Raw genomic sequence first — 20,150 nt, 5'->3', positions numbered from 1 at the left:
AGAGGAGGAGAAAGAAGAAAGAGAGGAGGAGGCGGAGGAAGAACAGAGAGAGAGAGAGAGATGTAGCTAAGTCGTCGGAAGAGTCAGGGAAGGGGCCCTTCGTCCTCGCCATCAGAAGAGGAGGAGTTGGAGAGGGGGAGGAGAGGGGGTTGAGGAGTCGGAGGGGTCGGGAGGTGGCACGATTGTGCCCTTAACCCCCCCGCCCAAAAAAAAAACAGTTTAAAAAAAATGGACCAAAATAGACTCGATCAAAGTTGACCGAGTCTATTTTGGTCGAATATAACCCTGGGTGCAGGTTGACTGCACCCAGGGGTATTTTCCGCACCTGCGTCTCATCGACGCTGGTGCAATGGCCCTTTTAAAGTGTCTGTGCGACATAACTTACCATTTTCCTAAACATACATTGTGTGATATACAAACTGTTTTGGTAACTCATGCATGTAATTTGTTCATTTTTTCCATGTTCAATTTGGGTTAGTGGCCATAAAGGGCAAACTGCCATTTCTGCAGGCCAATCAATAAATGGTAGATATGGGATGAGATCCACCCCAATCAATTGTCAAACACCCTCTCTCCTATGTTTCAGGCCCCTCAAATACAGAATAGATGTTTGCATACCACAATAGCACAACTAATCTTCCATGAATGAGCAAGCTTGGATCAAGATAGAAGGCCTTACTTTTATCCATGAAAATATTTTAAAATTAATTTTCATTTTTTTTGTTTCTTTCTCTCACTAGATGGATGGGTAAACAAGTGTGTCATAAAAAGGTATGTGTTTGCTTAAATATTTTTTCATTTACATGCTTTTAATAAAAATCTTATTTTATTTTAAGTGTATATTTATTTTTATATCTTTGTTATTTTAGTCATATTAGAAATTTTAACATAAACCTTTTTTATCTAGAGCCTATCCATATGGATGGGCCACTATATTTTCTAATGTGTGTATAACAGCCCGTTCTTATGAACGGACCACAAACATGCACATAGCACACAATCGCATACAGTTATACACACTCTTAAACTTGAAAATTATGTAACATTTTGTTTATTTTTATTAACAATTGGTATATTTTCATGCCTCTCTATATGATTAATATCTACATAAAGTTAACTTTATAAACTAACTCTCTTATCCCCATAGAATCCTCCTATATGTGGCTCGCTCGCTCTCTTGCACATGATGGGGGTATCTTTCTCTCAATAAGAAAGTCTAAAACAAATTTGTAAATGAAATGTACAGCAAATGAATTGCATGTCATTAAAAAAAGATATAACTGGATCAATGTTTTTGCACAATTATGCCCCCCAACCCTCCTTTAGAAGTGTGTGTGTGTGTGTATATATATATATATATATATATATATATATATATATATATATATATATATATATATATATTTATGAGAAAAATGTATGGTGGTTCTGTACTGTGATACCCAATGGTGGTACACATTGTTGTTCGTATGCATTTAGCCACCAAAAGTAAGATCTGACTGAACATATCTGATTAACATTGCTTATTTACTGTGTGGGGGTTTCCTCATGTTTAATGCACCATGAAATTTGATTTTTGAGAGGGTAAAAAATCAAAGGCTCACAATTCGTGAAGATAAGGGTGGTTAAAATGGTACAACAAATCATGTTGGAGTCAACTTTAACACATGAAAATAATAAATAGAACATGTTCAACATGATCTAAATGTTATTTTTTGTTTTTGTTGACTTCAAAGGAATAAAATTAAACAAAAAGCATGCAAACACTAACATCAGCAGCAAGAGGATCAGGAAGCTCTACTCCAGCGATGTCCAATGAATGGCATGAAGATAAAAGTCCTCCGCATCCTGCATGAACCATATATGGACCACAAGAAAATCCACGTCTTCTCTGCTCCTGAAATGCAAGCCAACCATAGATACCATCTCCACAATCAGTATCAAGTGCCAGATCAACAAAGGAAGTCGATTGTTGTACTAGCAAGCCCAATGCATCAATCAGCACTTTAATCTGCGGTCTCTGTCCATTCGAAATTAAACTGTCTTCCTCAAAAGCACCATGTGAGGCAGATATAACATAATTAGTAGGTGCAATTGACGGCTTTATGCCCTTAGGAACTCCCACAGGTCGCCAGACACCAATAGGGGAAGAATGGTTCCCATCAAGCACTCCTCCATCAATATCACCAGCTATTCTCACTGGTAATGCCTCCATCATCTTTGGCTCAAATCTGTTTGATACCTTTCCTAGAAGGGCAGTTGTTTCCCTAGGGGCCTGATCCAAGATTGAACCTGAGGCAAACTTGTTCACACTGAGACGGGCTAGATTACTGAAAGATAACAACATATGCCTTGTCCTGCACATGGAAGTCTGAAGCATTGCACATTCAATTTCAGTGGCCAGCATACTCTTCAAAGAGAAGACCAAGCTTCCTGATTCTATAAAATTCCCCCCTTTCAAAAAAGATAAGCTAGCATTTGAGCACTTGAAATCAGATGATGATGAGAAGTTTCCCTCTGCTTTGTATGGTACCATATTATTATTGTGAGAAGATAATTTGCTGTCAGATTTGTTATTCCCACTACGAACATGGTTATAGTGTTTTGTTATTTCAACGGAACTTGAATCACGCCTAGGTCGAGCTTCTCTTAGTTTTCCTGATACATCAACTAGATCATCTGAAGTGTCTACATGTGGAGGTGGTGGTGTTGCACCATATGCATACACACAAGAGGTCGATGGTGACGCCTCCGCATTTATAGTTACAGGAACATATGGATTTCTAAAGATTGAAGAAGAACAATCAGTTTCAGAGGTTTCAACGGCAGTATATTCTGGAGCAAATATCATCATGGCTTCAGATTTGGATAAATGGTCAAAGTCTCCAGTTGTTGGTAATGAAGGACAGCACCCTACAACTGATGATGTGCCATCCCTTAAGGGTTCCTGGTTTCTGTTGTTGGTCTCCTTAAGAGATGGTGTTTGATTCAAGCCTTCAAATGATGAAAGATCCAGAACAGGTAAAAGAACTTGATCCGATACGTCCAAGCCACTTCTAGCAGGACTGCCTATCATATCTCCACCATCAGCTAATGACAACATAAGCGCTTCTGATTCTGCAGCAGTTGGGGGCTGTACAAGAAACAGTGCATAAAATCAAAGGTCAACTATGAGAACCATTTTGCTACTCACAAAAACACATTAAGAATTCCAATCATCAAAGAAACCCATGTCACTAACTAAACAAAAGCACCAAGTGACAGACATGGGTATGGGTGCCCTCACTCAAACAGTTAAACCTCAGCACCTTTACCAAGATAAACAGGAAATTCATTAAACCAAACTTGGCAACCAACAACTTAGAATCTGGCTACTGACAATGAATTGTTAATTGAAGTCATCCTCTTATTAAATGCCTTTATCCAAGAAACTGTACCTAAAAGATCCTGATATGACATGTTAGGCAGTCATTTTTAGTTAACCATGTCTGTGTCAGTCAAATGTAGTCATGCTCTTCAATGTAATGTGAGACTGTATTATGGATTGAGCTCACCTACTAATAATTTTCAATAAAAAGAAGGCACTTGACATGACCAAGGTGTAGCATGCAATAACAGGAAAGAGAAATTGAATCGGGATTAATATGTAATATTTGTGTTGTTTTTCTTTTTTATTTTTTGTATTTTGCATTGCCCTTATGGGCATTTTTGTCAGTAGTCCTAGCTAGTCATTAGGATGGTCTAACGGCTAGCTGGCTCCTCTCTCTTGTATATAAATAGGGAAAGGCCTATCTTGTAAGACATGCATTTTCTGTGCTTTCTTTTATTAATAAAATAATTAGTTTTTATGTGTGTGTGTGCTTTAGTGCATTTGTGATTCTCCCTTAGTGCACTGTGTTTTCCCTTAGTGGCCTTGTGGACTTTATCCTCTCGTGGACTATTTCATTACAGGCTCACAACCCATGACCTGTATAGGTAGAGACTGTAGCATAATCCAGTACCCACAGCTCAACGGCATTTCAATATATGAATGGGTAAAAGAGAATATTCCTGATAAATCTTGGTGGCATGCGTGCCTATATCCTAAAACACTGGAATGACTGCTAGAATGTGATCGAGAGACAAGGTAGACCATGGTATTTCATGGCATAGCAGGGTAACCAAAACCAGGTAAGAAACAATATTCATATGTTTGAGTATGCATGTATACACGTATTTGTAAGCAACAAGATGTCTGTACTAGTATTCACATAATGACAAGCTGCATCAGAAAATATTACACAACAACAAAGCACCAGTAAAAGCATGGAGGAAAAAGCCAGAAATCCAATATGTATTTCTTAAAGCAAAATAATACTACCAATAGCAGATAACAGGAGGAAAATGCAAAGTTTCACATCTGAATTTACAACATTACAAAAACAAGGACTATCCAGTGGCTACAATGACATGATTATATAAGGGCAAACAGAAAACAGACCCACACATCATTTGACCAGTCAATTTAATTAATCATTTTCCCATAGCTAGAGATATTACCTCACCAAAAGGGAGAACATCATGTTGAAACAGGTCACTAAAATCCCCAAACTCAGAGAGAAGTGCTTGCACATCTAAGACCACTCCCCCTTCTTCATCATCCCAATGCCAATAAGTCCCAAGATGATTATTTGCTGCATCTACAATGCCTGATGCAGTATTTGCTTCAACTGAACTAAATTCCGGTTTAAATTCATTCTGGATAAATCCATCCTCTGCACAAGAAAAGCCTTTCGTGCTGAATTCATAGCCTTTGCATGCAACCTTGTATGGTTGTTGCTGACCAAATGATTCTGTATCTGTGTGTGCACGCTTAGAAACCTGAGAATTAAAAGCAATTACAGAAGAGTAGCTTGATTAACACATGCACAAACAGCACATAAAGAGAGATATAATAATTTAATACACCAGGAAGAAAATAGGCACCAGACGGTTAAGAGGGTTTCTTAAAAAAAAAATCTCTGCAAGTTAAACAAAATGGTGAAAAACACAATATTGCAACCTACCATCTACAATTTTTCCGCAGTTTATAAGCTCCAATAAATCTCAAGTCAGTCAAAAAAAATTAGGCAAAAAGAAACATCACAAGTGAACCTTTACTTTTTTTAACATTGAAAAGAAACTATGGACACTGATGTAATAAATTTGTTTAAATTCATATAAATAAATCCATAAATGTGTGTGTGTGTGTGTATAAACATAAATTCCCTAGACCCAAATGCAATCAGTTCTTGACATCATAACATATCCTTCCCATCATGCCCATAAACCGTTATCACTATCACGATCATCACAACCAAAACGACCTCTTTTATTTCACTGTCAAATATCTCATCATGATCACCATCCTCTACATACACCAATTGTCACTCTTTTACAGACCACCACTATTATACTACTAACCTAGCTGTATTTTAATTACTGTCTCTGATATTGCCGATATTTTGAAAATATTGTGATACTATCGCATTTTTAGCTAGCCGATAATATCAGCAGAATATCACGATAAAAAAATATCACAATATTATCATCATATTTTTATATTTTTAATCTTATTTTTATATATTTTAAGTACAGTTTTCCTTTTTTTTAGTTTCTTTTGAATTTTAAAAAATTAAACTTGTTTCTTTATAATTTTTAGAAAACCTATTATTTTCTTATCTTTCTTATTATTATTATTTATGTTTTTCAAATTTTAAAGCTTCCAAGATTTTCCCAAGAAAAAACACTTTTTGAAAATATCTACCAGAAAAACCCTCGCTGAGAAATTACCCTGAACGATACAGATGACTATAATTTTAATATTTGTTTCTATTAGATATTTAATTGCACGTTGCGGCATTGATGTTTGTACACACCAGTCACAATGAAGAAGATTAAATCCCAAATCAGAATAATGCATCTTCATTGGGTATCTGGATTGTCATAAAGGACACATGTTTCTCTTTACCGACTTTGTAGATTTTAATAATTAATTATTTTTTGTAAGTAGAGATTAATTTATTAATAAAGTTGCTGCTTGCAGGTGATAAGCATGAAAAGAATAATTTATCAATCAGCACTGCTAAAATTGCCGATGTGATGAAAGGATGAACAATGTGGGACCCTCAGCCAAGTAATCTTGGTTAAGACTTTACTAAGTTTTATTATTCACAAGAATCAAAACAATGTTATTTTAATGACCAGCAAAGAGATCATTCTCAAAAGAGTTTGCAGCATGTGGTGGATTTAACTATTCAGTCTTCAAATGCTGAAAAACTAGCAATAGCCTTCCAGAGACACTCTAAACTAATTCAGCCTCAGCATCACTATGGCCAAAGAGATGAAAGCTATTTTAATAACATAAAGGACGTGGTACAAGGCTAGAGAGCAAAGAATTTACAAAGTTAAATATCCAAGCAATTGAAACATTAGAAGATTTAAAGCCAGACTAGTAGCAAAAGAATATAATTGATAACATGACTTGGTTAAAAAAACTTTTAGCCGTAAAATTGCCAGTATACAAATAATACCAACTCTTGCTTTGTGAATTGAATGGTCTTTGTATCAAAATGTAAAGAAAGTGTTTCTTCACAGTAAGTTGAAGGACAAGGTCTATATGAAGCAGTCCCAGAAGGTATATCCATACATTAAATAGATCCATATATGGTTTAAACAAACTTTAAAAATATCTAGTTTTACAATATAGTTATCATTTATCAGTCATTGCCTCGTGAAAAGTTCCAATTAATAATTCCTTATCCACTTATTATGAAAAGAAGGGATTGATATCATATTTTAGTATGTGGATGATATCATTGTAATAAAACACTAGTGCAAAGAATAATGTCATAATCACAAACATACAAACAAGAAGCCACTAATGGGAACAAATACAACAAGCCACGAGAGGCCAAGTGATAAGCACACACAATATAAGATAGAAAGGACTCAAAAATATAGTCTTTATTGAAAATGCTTCAAAGAGCATTACAAATGAGTGGGGCAAGAACCCTTATTTATACAAGTATTGGATGCAAAGGGGTTCCCATAGAGCCGTTGGGGGCCCCCGAAGGATCCGAACGGCTCTTATGAGGGCCCATTCAAATGTTTTAATAAAAATAAAAGAAAAAAATCAAAAAACAAAACTTCATAAGAACAAAAAAAAGGTTTCTAATGGTCATGAGTATTTACAAGTAAAAGACTATTTTGCCCCTAGTGGGGTATTACAAAGAACATGAAGAAAATACATATATATAGTAATCATATGTTTTAACACCCCTCCCCAAAATAACGATGAGATCACCGAAAGTTTGCTTAGAAGAAAGGACAACTTAGGGGATAGTAAAGCTTTAGTGAAGAAATCCACAAGCTGGTATTTGGAGGTGACATATAGAAGTTCAATAGTGTTAAGTAAGAATTCATCTCCAACATAATGACAGTCAATCTCAATATGTGTTATTTGTTCATGACAGTCAATCTCAATGGGATTTGTACGTTTATAGATTGTATGATTACTAACAATGTAGATTGCACTTTTGTTGTCACAACATAGCTTCGAAGAAATAGAGATGATGACTCTCATATCTTTGAGCGGACTTCTTAACCAAGCAAGTTCATTTGTGACGATGAACATAGCCCTTTATTTGGCTTCAGTGGAAGATAGAGAAACCTTTTATTGCTTACATTTTCAAGAAATTAATGATTCTCCAAAGAAAACACAATAACCTTTAGTAAAAATACGATCATTGGGGTTTTCACCCCAAACAAAGTCAGTATAAGCAATTAAAGTTGGAGATAAAGAATAGGTGAATAGCCCTTTTGCTATAGTTTCCTTTGGATATCTGATAATTCGCATGACAGCTGCCATGTGAATGGTAGTAGGAGCATTCTGAAACTAAAAGGCACTATGTACAGCATGAGTAATGTCTGGCCTGGTAATAGACAAATATGTTAGAGATCCAATTAATTGACGATAAGGAGTAGGGGTCTTCTAAAGGAGGTTCATCAGTGAATCTCATCTTAGCATATTCACTTCTAGAGTCTCCACCTTTTTGGCAGTTAATTCAGATTTAGCAATAATATCTGATGCAAGATTCATTTGAGAAAGAATATATCCTCTAAGAGAATATGTAACTTCAATGCCAAAAAAATACCTTAGAAATCCGATGTCAAAAATATCAAAATTACTTTTTAGAATATTTTTAATACAAGCAATGCCCCTTTTATCATTCCTAGTAATAATCATATCATCAACATACAATAGTAAAATAGTTACGTGGCCTCTGCATTCTTAACAAAAAGAGCAGTCTCAGTAGAACAAGAAGTAAATTAACTATCAAGAACAACTTTACTGAAATGGTCATACAAAGCTTTTGGAGCTTGTTTAAGACCATAAAGAGCTTTAATAAGCTTAAGAGTTTTTTCTATTTCAAGACCTGGTAGAGGATCTATATATACTTCTTCACAAAGATCCCCATTTAAAAAGGCATTCTTCGCATCTAATCGGTAAATAGGCCATTGTTTAATAGCGGCTAAGGCTATTAGAGTTTTTACACTAGTCATTCTAGCAACCGGTGTAAATATTTCTTTGTAATCAATTTCATATTCTTGTGCATACCCCTTAGCAACTAGCATAGCTTTATATATTTCTAAAGACCCATCACTTTTAGTTTTTACATTATAAACTCACCTACAACCAATAGCCTTCTTACCCAAAGGGATAGTTACGATTTTTCAAGTGTTAGCTTTGTTGAGTGTTTCTAATACCCAATGTGAATATTACTTAGCTTCTTTAAAGTTTGAAGGCTCATTAAGTGAATGGATCAGCATTAGACAAGCTCTATAATTTGGGAAAAATAAGTCATATGACAAATTTTTTAGGAAGTCTAATGTTCCTAGAGGATCGTCGAGGTAGGAGTTCCTCAACTTGGCCATTTGAAGGGAGATTTCGTGAATATATGTCAAGAGCATTTTGATACTCATTTCCCTCACGTCGAGTATATGCATGGATATCATTGGGATACTCATTCGGAGAATCATCATTTTGATGAGAATTGTCATCACAACCATTATCACAAATAGTATCATTAGAATCTTCAAACTCATTTCTAGGTAATAAGTCAAAGATAAAAGAATAATCAATATCTTCCTTGGGTTTTTGAGGTTTAAATCCATTTTGTTCTTCAAGAAAAGTCATATTTCTTGAACAATAAAGTTTGTTATTTTTAACATCATAACACCTATATCCGTTTTGATTTTCACCATAACCAATAAACACACATTCAAGAGCTTTCGGTGAAAGTTTATCTTGTCCTTGAAAAAGAACAAAGCATTTACAACAACAACAACAACAACTACGCCTTCATCCCAAAACAATTGGGGTCAGCGATATGAACCAAAAAAGAAATTCATTTTGGGTCTTCCACATGAATCCTTTTCCTCCAATCATTTCTATCCAACGCCATGTCCTCGGTGAGGTTCAAAACATTCATATCCTTTCCTATCATCTCCATCCAAGTCTTCTTAGGCCTACCCCGACCTCTTTTAACTAATATATTTTCCCATTTCTCCAACCTTCTAACTGGAGCATCATTAGGCCTTCGCCGAATATGTCCAAACCACCGTAAACGATTCTCTCGCATCTTATTTTCAATGGGTGCAACACCTACCTTCTTACGTATCTCTTCGTTCCGAATCTTATCTTTTATTGTATTTCCACACATCCATCTAAGCATCCGCATCTCAGCTACACTCATTTTTTGAATATGATGTCTCTTGGCAGCCCAACATTCCGTACCATATAGTAAAGCGGGTCTAATAGTCGTCCTATAAAACTTTCCCTTCAACCGCAATGGCATTCTACGATCGCACAGCACTGCACTCCAGTAGCACTTTTCCATTTCATCCACCCAACCTTTATCCTATGATTTACATCTCCATCAATTTCTCCATACTTTTGAATGATGGATCCCAAATATTTGAAATAATCATTCACCGGTATATCTTGCACACCAAGCTTCACTACACTCCCATCACTACTTCGTTGCTTACTAAACCGACATTCCATATATTCAGTCTTACTCTTACTCAACTTAAAACCTCTAGCTTCCAATGTCTGTCTCCATAATTCTAACTTAGCATTAACCCCAGCTCTAGACTCATCAATCAAAACAATATCATCAGCAAACAACATACACCACGGTACATTTTCTTGAATTGATCTCGTAAGCTCATCCATCACTATCGCAAATAGGAAAGGGCTTAAAGCAAATCCTTGATGTAACCCAACCGTTATCGGGAAATTGGTTGTCACCCCTCCACAAGTGCGGACATTGGTTACTACTCCTTCATACATATCTTTAATTATACTAATGTACTTGAGAGAAACACCTTTCTTCATCATTGTCCACCAGAGAACGTCCCTAGGTACTCTATCGTATGCCTTCTCTAAATCAATAAAAACCATATGCAAATCTTTGTTCCTCTCTCTATATCTTTCAATAAGTTGTCTAAGAAGATGTATAGCTTCCATAGTTGATCTTCCAGGCATAAAACCAAATTGATTCTCCGATATCATGACAACCTTCCTCAACCTAGACTCAATCACCCTCTCCCAAAGTTTCATAGTATGACTCATGAGTTTTATACCACGATAGTTTGTGCAATCTTGTATATCACCCTTATTCTTATATAAAGGCACCAACGTACTCTTCCTCCACTCATTAGGCATCTTATTTGTTCGCCAAATCAAGTTAAAAAGATTTGTCAACCATTCTAAACCTTTCTCTCCCAAGCATTTCCAAGCCTCGATAGGTATACCATCTGGGCCAACTGCCCTTCTTGATTTCATTTTCTTCAAAGCCTCTGCAATTTCTTTCTTTTGAATCTTGCGCATGAAGTCACGATTTATCTCATGAAAAGGAATGGAGAAGTCTCCAAGATCTTGAGCATTTACAACGAAAAATTCTTAATCTTTTGAAATCCGGATTTATTTTGAACAACTTTTCAAGAGGGGATACATTTTTTAAAAATGAGATGGCATCCTATTTATAAGATAAATTGTGAAAAGAGCGGCTTCGCCCAAAAGTTATTTGGAACAGTTTTATAAATAAGAAGAATTCTAGTTGTTTTGATAAGATGCATATGTTTTCTTTCGGCAAGACCAATTTGATGGAGAGTTTTAGGACAAGATCTTTGATGAATAATGTCATTTTGTTTGGGAGTTTGAGGCATGGTTTTAAAACTCACCGAGTCAACTCGGTGACTCGGCTCGGCTCGGCCCTCCAACGAGTCAACTCGGCAAGCTAAACTCGTTCTGCGAAAACTCGGCCTGACTCGGGTTGACTCGGGTTGACTCGGGTTGACTCGGGCGAGTTTTGGGCACTTTTTCTTTTTTCATTTTTCAAAGGCTATGGGCATTTTTTTCATATGTAAGTGTTCATTTTTCAAAGAACAAATAGCATAATATCAATAGGCTTACCAACTTAATATAAAATCACAAAATTAGTAAAAGTCAATCAAATTTCACATGTCCATCATTCATTCCTTTTGGTAGCTCCAGGTAAGGAATCAAACCCAGTACCCCTCAATGAACATAGAGTGAATCCACTAATCCAACTAACATAATTGATCCCTCATGCAACCATCTCTGAGACCTACACAATAGTTGGCAGCCAGCCTGTTCAAAACCAACAGCATAAAATGCCCACATTTATCATTATAATATATATACAATGATACATCACAGCATTCTCATTATCCAAAGCTTATATGCATTTATGTGCAGATATATAAGGCATGGTCCAATCAACTCTACATCAGAAACACACTTACAAATATCAAGATAAAGTTCAATGTTCCCAAAATTTTGCAAGGATTTTCTGAGGCCCTGCAACACAACAGCTATGTCCATATATTCAGGATGTAAACCATGATCGAGCATGGCTATTAAAGTTCTTGAAGCTAGTAATTAAGTCATTCTTTATATATTGCCTTGAAAGACTTGCTCCTGCTTGTGTAGTTTCTTTAGTAAATGTGAGATTTGAATTAAGAGCAGTTTTACTTGATGTTATTTTACTTATTAATCAATTAAACTAGTAATTAAGTCATTCTACAAACCTTTATATGTTTAAATGACAATTTATATATTGTCTTTGTTTTAAAATCAAAAGTTAACAAAACCCGGTCCGAGTCACCGAGTTGACCCGCCGAGTCACGAGTCAATAAAGAACGAGTCGAGTTCCGAGTCACGAGTTTTAAAACCTTGGTTTGAGGACAAGAATCGAATCTAAAAATTGCTATATTATTTTGAAATTGATTTTGGTTCATCTTACTTTTTCTTGCAAAAAGAAATGTCTAGCAAGGTCATTTTGAGTATACATACTTTTCATGAAGACTCATGTTTCATTTGCCTTCTTAAATTTGGCTAGATTAGCACAAATTTTAAGCTCCAAATTATTCATAAACCATGCCAATATTTTGGCATGCTCACTTTCCCAATCTTCAACTTTGGATTGGTATTCTTCAATAGCTTTGCCTTTTTCTTCCTCACCCATTTCCTTATTTCCTTCCTTCTTGGTGAGTTTAAATTGAAGTTCTGGAACGGTGCCACATACGAATCCCCAAAGTTTCTTGCCTTTAAGATTGTTTTCCATAGCGGCCGCCCACATTATATAGTTGGTTGAATTCAATTTGAATGAGAGGTCAAACTTTTCATCTTTGTTGGCTATTGCGAAAGAGTTAAGAACAAGAGTGTGAAGCTTAGACACACTCAAATATAAAAGAAACGGTTCCCAAGAGTGTCCAAACACCATACCATGTAATGAAACACTAGTGCAAAGAATAATGAGATGCACAAGCATACAAACAAGAAGCCACTAAAGGGCAAAAATACAATAAGCCACAAGGGGCCAAGTAATAAACACACACAATATGAGAGAGAGATGACCCTAAAATGTAAAGTCTTTATTGAAAATGCTTCAAAGAGCACTACAAATGAGTGGGGCAAGAAACCCTATTTATACAAGTATTGGAAGCAAAGGGGCTCCCATAGTCATTGGGAGCCACCACAAGAGTCACATCTTTTTACCGTTGGGGAGGATCCCAACGGTTCTTATGAGGGCTCATTCAAATGTTTTAATAAAAATAAAAGAAAAAAACAAAAAACAAAAATTAATAAAAACAAAAAAAGGTCCATAGTGGACATGCGTATTTATAAGTGAAAATATGATTTTTCCCCTAGTGGGCATTACAAAGAACACGAAAAAAATACATATATATATTAACCATATGTTTTAACAATCATCGCTACAATTATTTTTATTGTATGATAAAAGATGTAAAAAATCTCTTCACAATCAATAAAAAATGAAAGATTAGAAAATAATGGTACCTCCCAAGAATTGAAGCAGATAAAGCTATAGGCTAAGTCACAGGGATTCGGCCAGCAAGGTGCCGCACCCACGTCACACCCGCATCGACGTGATGCTACGTGGGTGCAGGTGTGGGTGCGGCACCCGGTGCAGTCAAACTGACATTGTGTGCAGTCAACGCACCCACGATCTTAACAGTCCAATTCTGGACTTTAAAAAAAACGATAAAATGGGGTTGGGAGGGGGATTAGGGCAAAAAAAAATCTCCCCCATCTCGACCCTGATACCTCTTATTCTCCTTTGAGCCATCTCCGATGCGGTGACTCGAGCACGACGACTCTAGCATGGAGACTCCAAGTATGTTTCCTTCAATCTCTCTCTCTCAATCTCTCTCCCCCCGTCTCTCTCGCTCTTCTCGGCTATACCCCGCCTCTCTCTGCATACCTCTCTCTCTCTCTGACTTTGTTCGGTAGGTTTTCTTTTTCCGTAAGGGGACCCCTATTTCTGCACTGATGTTGTAGTGCATTGAGCTTTGGCTGTTTTTGCTTCGTTTTTGCCTATGATATGAGGATCACGACGTTGCCACTTTACCTTTCGGTTGTGCAAATGTAAAAAAATCATTTTAACTTCCCTCTGTCTGTTTGCTTGCCAATCATGATCATGAGATTGAGCTTTCGATTGTGCAAATGTAAAATGTTACAATTGCAGTCATTGTGCCAACAACAGCTTAATCACCAAGTTTCACCTTATTGTAAAAGAAAAAAAAAAACTCACACAATGAGCTTCCCTAGAATGTAAAATAATTTGTCATGGCGGCTATTTTCTTGTTTACAGAAGTGGCGCCTATTACAGAATATTAATTTTTCGCTTCCTGGGAAAGTGCCAATCTCCATTGTGCTTGTTGGTGGATTCCCATTGTGTAGTGGCACCTTCTACGATGGTGATCTTTGCATTTCTATTTCTCTTGTTGGGTGAATGGAGAGTTGGCTCATACCGAAGCATGCTGCTAGTGGAACATGGTGTCAATTTGAATGTGATTTAAAGTGGGAGGAGGCTACACCTTCCTTTTCTTCCTCACGTCCATGTGCCACCTTAGTGCACTCACCGTCTGCTCTATGCATATGGACTCTTTGAAGTGAGAACCCATCTAAAGGTTTAAACAAATTGGTAAAGAGAGCAAAAGTTAGCCCAATTCAAGTGTGGAATATTGCCAAGCAAAAAAATCAACTCCAGTTCTGCGACCCTCGCCTCCCATTTTCCTGATTTTGTTATTTATGAGTTTTGTATTTTCATTGATGATTATTGTTTATGTTTTCTACTATGAATTTTATTTTAATATAATTTTTTTTTGTTTTAATAACAAAAATGATGGATAAAGGGAAAAGACGTGTGTCATCCTCATCCCCACATGTAAGTTTTGCTACTAGTAGTGGGAGCAATGTTGTGAAAAGCGTTGAGGCGTAGCGAGGCGCTCCACCAAAATCTGAGGCGAGGCGTAAGCCTCGTAGCCTCAAAGTTTTTTTTAAAAAAACTTAAAAAAAAATATAAAAAAAATATCTAAAATTATAAATAAATAAAAAATCTTTATTGATGAAGCAACAACCAACAGGAAATAAAAAATCTCAAAAAATAATGAGTTCATAAAAAATAATAGTGAGTGAGTTCATCAAAAATAAAACTTTAAGCCTTAGGATTTTTCTTCATAAGCTTGAAAATACAACACACATATCTCCAATATTTAAGCCCAAACAAGAATAGTGAGTTCATCAAAAATAAAACTTTAAGCCTTAGGATTTTTCTTCGTAAGCTTGAAAATACAACACACATATCTCTCTAAATCAAAATATATATACATGGTAAAAATTTAACATCTCCCACATCAAGATAGAGATCTAAAACAGATCATAACTGGGTCAAAAAAGTTTTTTATCAGATCCAACTAAGTTTATAAGAAACTACATATACCAACTTGATCCAATTAAGATCCAAACATATTTGGATAAAGTTTTGAGAGGTATTTTACAAACCAAAAACACTTTTCTATAAAAATCAGAAAAATCAAAAAATAGTTTTGAGCAAAAATAATAAATCGGAACAATGAAACATAATTTTTAAACTTTTTGAGTTAAATAAAAATTATAGGTGCTTTTCTATAATTTTAAAAAAGAACCAATTCTGAAAAAAAAATCAAACTACAACTCTGTTTCTATATTTTTCAGAGAACTGTTTATTATTTTTTCTAAAAATAAAAGCCCTCTTTCTGTAAAACATAGGTTGAGATCAGGGTAATATTGTAATTTTATCTAAAAAATATGCAAGGGTTCTCGACCCATCGCAGACCCCTTTTTTTCATTTTGTTTGTTTTTTTCCTCTTCTTCTGCAGGTTCCACCACCGTCGCTAGTTTCAGCACAACTCCACCATCTCCGATTACTCGTCGGTGCTCCACCGTTCGGCCATCCTCCGCAAACCACCACTACAGTCAGAGACTCTGACACGACCATCTAACGGAGGGGGGTCTCCTCCATCCTCCCTGCTGCTTCTGTGCCCCGACCTCCACCACCGGGATGTCGCATCCACCCTCCTTCACGAGCCCTCCAACGCAGTCAAGGTAGGAAAGCGGTTCCTCCTCCGTGAGCTCCCCCAAGGGCTTGTCCAGGGGCGACCGAAGCGTCCCCTCTGACGCCTTTATCTTCCTCCCTAATTTTGGCTGACCCGTTGGATTCCTCCTCTTCCTCCGTGGTGGAAGAAGTAGTGGCGGTTGTGGTGCTTGGCGTCGTAGTAGCCCAGTGGGTTCTTCTCATCCCTCCTCTGACAGCAGCCCAAAGAACTCCACCACGTCGGCCTCCACCCTCCGTCGAAACTTCGGTGGGACCCCGTGGTTCACCAACTGAAAGAACCCCCACTCCTTGCACGCCTTCCCCCACCAACTCGATGAGTTCGCTAGAGACTAAAGAGGTGTCAAAGAGCAGCACTTTAAAAAAATTGGGGTGCATGGTTGCGGGAGGGTATAAATTTGCGCGATGCAGCACCTTTACTGAGGGGCTTATGGTTTTCCACATTAACTGAAAACAAAAAGAATAAATTAGAATAGTTGAATGCATTTTCTGTGCATGAACTACAACAAAAAGAGGCGTGTACGCCTCAGTCCGAGGCGTGCATCGCCTCAAGGCGTGCGCCTCAAGGCCTATGAGGCGCACGCCTCATGGGTGTTGCGCTTTATACCTGCGCCTCAAGGCACAAACGCCCTCGCCTTGAGGCGAGGCGCGCTTTTTGCGCCTTGAGGCGCGCTTTTAATAACACTGAGTGGGAGTTTTGATTCAAGTTTGTTAGCTGCAACATGTGATAACGGGTGGCCACTATGGGCACATGTGAATAAGCTTGAAAAAACTGGATGAGGTGGTGGAAATAAGAGATTCAGATACAAGCTTTGTGAGAGAGATTATGTTGGGTCCTACACAAGAGTTAAGGCTCATTTATTGAAAATATCAGGACATGGTATTTCAGGATACAAAAGAGTTGATGAGGCAATGCGAAGACAATACAAGAAAATACAAGATGAATATGAGAAGAGGAAGACAATGAGTAAAGTTTGTGCAAGTATACTATTTTTAAGCCACCAAGAAGATACTCAAAAAAAAAAAGTGGATGTAGGAGGTAGAGGAACGATAAAAGCATCATTCAATAAATATGGAAGGGGAGAGATGGATAAAAAAAGTATGAAGGTATTTTTATTCTGGTTTAGTTTCATTTAATGCAGCTATAAATCATTATTGGAAGGATTTAGTTACTTCACCGACAAATTGTAACTTGAGTGACTATATACCTCCAAAGTTAGGAAAACTACGTATGACAATTCTTGCAGAAGAGAAGAAAAATGTTGAGAGATTGCTAGAGATTAAGAAATTTTCATGAGAACAAAATGGAGTTTCTATTGTTTCTGATGGGTGGACAGATATTCAAAGGTGTCCATTGATTAATTTCATTGCTTCTTCGCTTAGTGACCTAGTATTTTTTAAAGCAGTTGATGTATTTGAAGGGATTGTTTATAGAAATAATAAAAGAAGTGAGTGATCAGAAAGTAGTACAAATCATCACAGACAACGCTCTAGTTTGTAAAAATGCAACATTGAGTTTAGAGACTGAGTATCCTCATTTGTTGTGGACTCCCTGTATAGCACACAGCTTGAATCTGAACCTCAAGAGCATCTGCAACCTCAAAATCACCGACATAAGCTCTATGTTCATGGATTGAGGAATTATAAAAAAATGTCAAAATATTAAGAATTTTGTTGTCAACTACCATCATGCTAATGCTATATTTAATAGGCATTTTGATCTAAAATTGTTAAGGTTGCCGAAACATGTTTTGTGTCTATCATTGTGATGGTGAAAAGGATTAAGCGAAGAATGTTTTGGTTAACGTGATGACTGATGAGAACTGGACATTCTATCGTGTTGATGATGTTGTCAAGGCTCAAGAAATTAAGAAATCCATTATTGATGATGAGTTTTGAGATAGAGTTGTATACTTCCTTCAGTTTACAATACCTATTTGAGAAATGTTAAGAGAAGTTGATAAGGATGAACTCGTGCTTTACAAAGTTTATGAAATATGGGATAATATATTGAAAAAATAAAAGTTGTAGTTTTTAAGCATAAGGAAAAAAAATTGCATTATATGATTCAGAATTTTTTAATCATATTTATTCAATTTTAGTTAGAAGATGGTATAAGAGCAACACTCTGTTGCATTACATGGAACATTTTCTCAATCTCAAATATTATTCAAAGAAGTGGAAAGAAGGTGGTGTTGGTTGTGTCCTTTCAAATTTAGACCCAGAGCTATCAAGGCATAGAAATATGGGTATGGCAAGACTTTATCGAGAATCACATACTTTAAATCAAGTCACACAAAAGTTTGAAAATTTTTCATCTTCGAGATCATATGGACAGGCATTAATAGCGAGAGAGGAGGAGAATATAAATCTTATCACATGGTAGTTAACATATGGATCAGAAACATCTCTTCTTCAACGTTTTGCAATGAGATTGCTATCAAAGTCTGCTAGTTCATCCTGTTGTGAAAGAAATTGGAGCACATATTCTCAAATCCACAATATGAAGATAAACAAACTCAGCAGCAAGCATGTAGAAGATTTAGTATATGTTCATTCTAATCTTCGACTACTTTCGCGAACCAATGATGAATACAGGTACTAATTGCTCTCTTAGTTATTTGACTATTTCTTAGTTTGTTCATTTAAATATACTTGTATTTAACATTTTCAAATTGAGTTTGTAATGCAAACAAGGATCGTTCAAATTTTGGGATGTAAACCCAAAAGAGTATGACTTACAGGGAGAGCATGAATTCAACATTACAGACATGGACTTATCTAAGTCTAATCTTCCTTCTCATGATGCATTTGATGATGATGCAGAAAATTAATAGGATTCATTACTTTATCATCATATATAATATGCAGGTTATACTTTTAGTATGTAATTATGCATTGTTTGCTTCTTTTATTAGTATATTATATAATTTACTTCTTTGTTGCTTTACTTGTTTGATTGTTTCCATAATATATTTAAGTTGATTTAATTGTGGTGTTAGTTTTTATGATGAAGAATAGAATTGTAGACTGTTAATTGGATTTATTGCATGCATGGTGAATTGATTTAATGATATTATGATAATTGTTTTTTATTTCATTAGTGTTACAGTTAATATATATATATACCCGCATGCACCCCCGCACCCAAGTTTTTTAAAGTGACGCATGGTCGCACCCGCATCTATGACATAGGCTATAGGTTATATTGAACTATTACAAAAGAAATATGCATATGATATGGCTACAGAAATCTCATAGCCATAATTCTAAACCAAATTAAAACAAAACAGTAAGACTAAGAGACTCTCATGTGATGAAGGAGAATTGTATGAAGATCTACAGAACCAGTAAATGGAAAGGTGAAACAGAAGACCCAAACAAAATAATCACCTAAGAGAAAAGGAGATACATGAGTACAGGGTGTGCCACACAATACTTTACTACCTCACATAGAAAATGCCAAACTCATGCATTCTCCCATGGCCATACAGAAACACTAAAGAGAACAGTATAACACGTTATGTCAAGGGTGCTTTGAACAATGGCCACTAATAGAAATGGTCCCAATTCATTACAAGTAAAAACTACTGTAGTTTTAACATGTTGAAAAACAATTGCAATAAAATTGTCCTGTAAGTTCTGTAACCCTGTATCAGTTGGAGAAGTCTAAGCATTTCTACATCAATTGTCATTATCATGCTAAAGACCAAGTAGTTGCCATATTTACAAGAGGATTGTCTAGTGCTTAGCACCATTACTTAAAGGAAAGTTGCACGTCTTTGAATATGATCCACAACTTAAAGGAGAGCTATGTAACATAAACACTTCTAAAAGGGCAAATGGACATGGCTTCCTTTGTGTCAAGTGAAGACTGAAATGAAGTATGCGGAATAATCAAGAATGCAAATGCATTCACAATGTCCAACAATGGACATGGCACACAAAGAGGAAATCCACTAAGGGATAATACGAAAAGGCCTTACAAGAAGACTACACATAAAAAAAGATAGACTCCTTTTATTAAAAGAGGAGCTCAAACATGGTTGCCAGTTGAGGAAGCGGGAGCGGGAAGCGATACGGGAAGCGGGAGCCGGAAGCGAGGCACTTTCAAAATTTTAGGAAGCGGGGAAGCGTGGGGCC

The 20,150-nt window shown here is 36.4% G+C and overlaps 1 protein-coding gene across 2 annotated transcripts in view; it reads right to left on the bottom strand.

Annotated features, from left to right (window-relative positions):
• Nucleotides 1–20,150, bottom strand: part of LOC149845409 (mediator of RNA polymerase II transcription subunit 13-like) — a 154,299-nt gene that overhangs the window by 49,498 nt on the left and 84,651 nt on the right. For both annotated transcript variants that reach the window (XM_089995739.1, XM_089995740.1), the window contains 2 exons: nt 4,540–4,860; nt 1,772–3,133 (listed from right to left, as the gene is read on the bottom strand). In XM_089995739.1, coding sequence (XP_089851865.1) covers nt 1,772–3,133; nt 4,540–4,860 — 1,683 coding nt within the window. The remainder of the gene's footprint in view (nt 1–1,771; nt 3,134–4,539; nt 4,861–20,150) is intronic.

The sequence above is a fragment of the Nuphar pumila genome, chromosome 2 (assembly GCF_984573655.1).
Source record: "Nuphar pumila chromosome 2, dmNupPumi1.hap1.1, whole genome shotgun sequence".
Lineage (NCBI taxonomy): Eukaryota > Viridiplantae > Streptophyta > Magnoliopsida > Nymphaeales > Nymphaeaceae > Nuphar > Nuphar pumila.
The sequence above is the reverse complement of the archived record's forward strand: the minus strand, read 5'-3'. Positions and strand labels throughout refer to the sequence as shown.